The sequence below is a fragment of the Nannospalax galili genome, unplaced genomic scaffold (assembly GCF_000622305.1).
Source record: "Nannospalax galili isolate Female #2095 unplaced genomic scaffold, S.galili_v1.0 scaffold17, whole genome shotgun sequence".
Lineage (NCBI taxonomy): Eukaryota > Metazoa > Chordata > Mammalia > Rodentia > Spalacidae > Nannospalax > Nannospalax galili.
Genome location: NW_008342276.1, coordinates 8,721,178 through 8,724,224, shown reverse-complemented (window position 1 = coordinate 8,724,224; position 3,047 = coordinate 8,721,178). Strand labels below are relative to the sequence as shown.

At 40.4% G+C, this 3,047-nt stretch overlaps 1 protein-coding gene across 1 annotated transcript in view; it reads left to right on the top strand.

The window, feature by feature from the left end:
• The window catches only part of Atad2 (ATPase family AAA domain containing 2), a 79,052-nt gene that overhangs the window by 28,747 nt on the left and 47,258 nt on the right, over window positions 1–3,047 (top strand). Inside the window, 2 exon segments of the mRNA XM_008838007.3 lie at window positions 48–163; window positions 2,632–2,806. Of these exon segments, the coding sequence (XP_008836229.1) occupies window positions 48–163; window positions 2,632–2,806 (291 nt within the window).

Sequence of the window (3,047 nt, the reverse complement as noted above, 5' to 3'; positions counted from 1 at the left end):
AGTACACTTTAATTTTGACTCAGATATATGTTCTGTTTCATTACTAGGTAAGATTTGATAGTGTTGGTGGTCTGTCTAGTCATATTGCAGCTCTAAAAGAGATGGTGGTGTTTCCCTTACTTTATCCAGAAGTCTTTGAGAAATTTAAAATTCAACCCCCAAGGTAATCAAACTCTGGTTTTACTTGTAGCCATAATCTATGCTACTGTTGCTTCTTATAGTTTTTAGACCTTCACTTTTTTTTTTTTTTTTTTTTTTGTCTTTTTGAGACAGGGTCTCCCTGTAGCCCCAGCTGGCCTGGAACTTACTCTGTAGACCAGAGATCCTCCTGCTTCTGCCTCCCAAGTGCTGGGATTAAAGGCATGCGCCACCAGGCCCAGCTTAGACCTTTACTTTCAGTGTGTGTGTGTATGTGTGCGTGCACACAAATATTCATATGCAAGCATGTGGAGGCCAGAGGAAGATGTTGAATGAGGCTACTCTGCCTCATTCCCTTGAGAGGCTCTCTTACTGACTCTGGAGCTAGGATGGCAACCAGCAAGCCCCAGGATTCGTCTTATCTCCAGTATCCACCCCGACCCCCATCACCACTGGGACCAGATTCTACCTGGGATCTGGGAATTGAATTTAGGTCCTCGTGCTTATGCATCTCAGTAGTCTTCCTGCCTAGGAGCCATCTCCCCAGCCCTCTTAAATTTTTGCTTGTTAACCACTTTTAGCTGGTTCCTTGTTTTCTTTTTCTTATACAACATTTCTCCCTGAATCATCCAGTATGAGACACTGACAAACTTTGTGTGTTTTTGGTTTGGTGTGGGGGGTGAGGGTCATTTTTGCTTTTGAGGCATGATCTTACTATGTAATCCCTGGCTGCCCTAGAACTGGTTGTGTAGACCAGGCTGGCTTTGAACTCATAGAATAGAGATCCACCTGGCATTGCTTCCAGTGTGCTAGGATTAATGTCGTGTACCACCACACCCAGCACAGTTTAAACTTTCAAATTTTTCTCTAAATTATGTGTGGGGGGGGCGTGAGTGTATGCATGTGAGTGCCCATGTTGGATCCCCTGGATCTGGAGTTTCTGCAGCTGGTTATGAGCTTTCTGTTATGGATGCTGGGAATATAACTTGGGTCACGTGCTAGAGTAATGTACCATCTTAACCTCTGAGCCATCCCTCCAACCCCATAAAGCCTTTTAAAATTGAAAGCTATTTTTTATTTTGTAAAAGTTTGGACCATAAAACAATCACAGTTAAATATTGGTGAATTTGAAACCTAAATTTTACAATTATAAAGTATTAATACTTCTTACAGGAATTGATGGAAGTCTTACTAAAATAATTTAGTGGTCTGGGGATATAGCTGAGTTGGTATAGTGCTTGTTTGCCCTGAACACAAGCCCTGATTTTTACCCCAGTACCACATCAGATCAGAACTCAGGAGTTGGAGGCAGGAAGATCATGATCTTAAAGTTACCCTTGACTGGCTACATGAGTTTGAGGCCAGACTACATGAGACTGTCTGAAAACAAAAATAGTAATCAGTATTACATAATGAGGTAAAAGAATAAACCGTGGGCCAGCAAGGTGGCTTAGTAGGTAAAGCGCAAAAGCCTAGTGACATGACACCCCAGAATCCCATGTAAAGGTAGGAGAGAACCAGCTCCACAAGGTTGTCTTCTGACCTCTACATGCATGCCATGGTATATGCACACTTTTGCACACATACACACCCATTAATATTTTTTTAAATGATAAGCTTATTTTCTGTATATTTCTCACCAAAATACTAACCCTTCCCAAGCCAGGTGTGCTGGGGCACACCTTTAATCCCAGCATTTGGGAGGCAAAGGGAGGCGATCTTATGAGTTCCAGGCCAGCTGGGGCTACAGAGAGACTTTGTCTCAAAAAGACAAAAAAATAAAATATTAACCCCTCCCATAAAAATTGAGAGGGAGCCAGGCGTGGTGGCACACGCCTTTAATCCCAGCACTTGGGAGGCAGAGGCAGATCTCTGTGAGTTACTTTAATCCCAGCATTTGGGAGGCAAAGGGAGGCGATCTTATGAGTTCCAGGCCAGCTGGGGCTACAGAGAGACTTTGTCTCAAAAAGACAAAAAAATAAAATATTAACCCCTCCCATAAAAATTGAGAGGGAGCCAGGCGTGGTGGCACACGCCTTTAATCCCAGCACTTGGGAGGCAGAGGCAGATCTCTGTGAGTTAAAGGCCAGCCTGGTGTACATAGTGAGTTCCAGGCCAGCTGGGGCTACAAGGTTTTTTTTTTTTTTTTAAAAAAAAAAAAAAAAAAAAAAAAAAATTTGAGAGGGAATTATGTGATTGTTATATAATGATGTGATTGTGTTATATGATTCTATATGTAAGGTAAGGTAATGCATATTGAACATGACCAAGTAGTAAAATGTTTCAGTTGAGGGATTTTATTTCATTTTTGTATTAATTTTATAGTATTGATATTAACTTCCTGATTGTGTTTTGTGTAATAAACTTGTTTCATTTGTTTTATACTTAACTCACTAAATGAGTTAAATTAGTGAGTTATGAAATTGGTTCTTAATTTTTGTTTGAATGGTCCACTTTTTAATTTAATACTAAGATGCTTAACATATTTTACAGAGGTTGTTTGTTTTATGGTCCACCTGGAACTGGAAAAACTTTGGTTGCTAGAGCACTTGCCAATGAGTGCAGCCAAGGGGATAAGAGAGTGGCGTTTTTCATGAGGAAAGGTGCTGATTGTCTGAGTAAATGGGTAGGGGAATCTGAAAGACAACTCCGATTGCTATTTGATCAGGTATGGTATTAAAATTTACCTCTATAGTTTTGTAAATCTACAGATGGAAAATGAGTGCAGCCAAGGGGATAAGAGAGTGGCGTTTTTCATGAGGAAAGGTGCTGATTGTCTGAGTAAATGGGTAGGGGAATCTGAAAGACAACTCCGATTGCTATTTGATCAGGTATGGTATTAAAATTTACCTCTATAGTTTTGTAAATCTACAGATGGAAGTATATAAGGATTACATTTTCGTTCAATC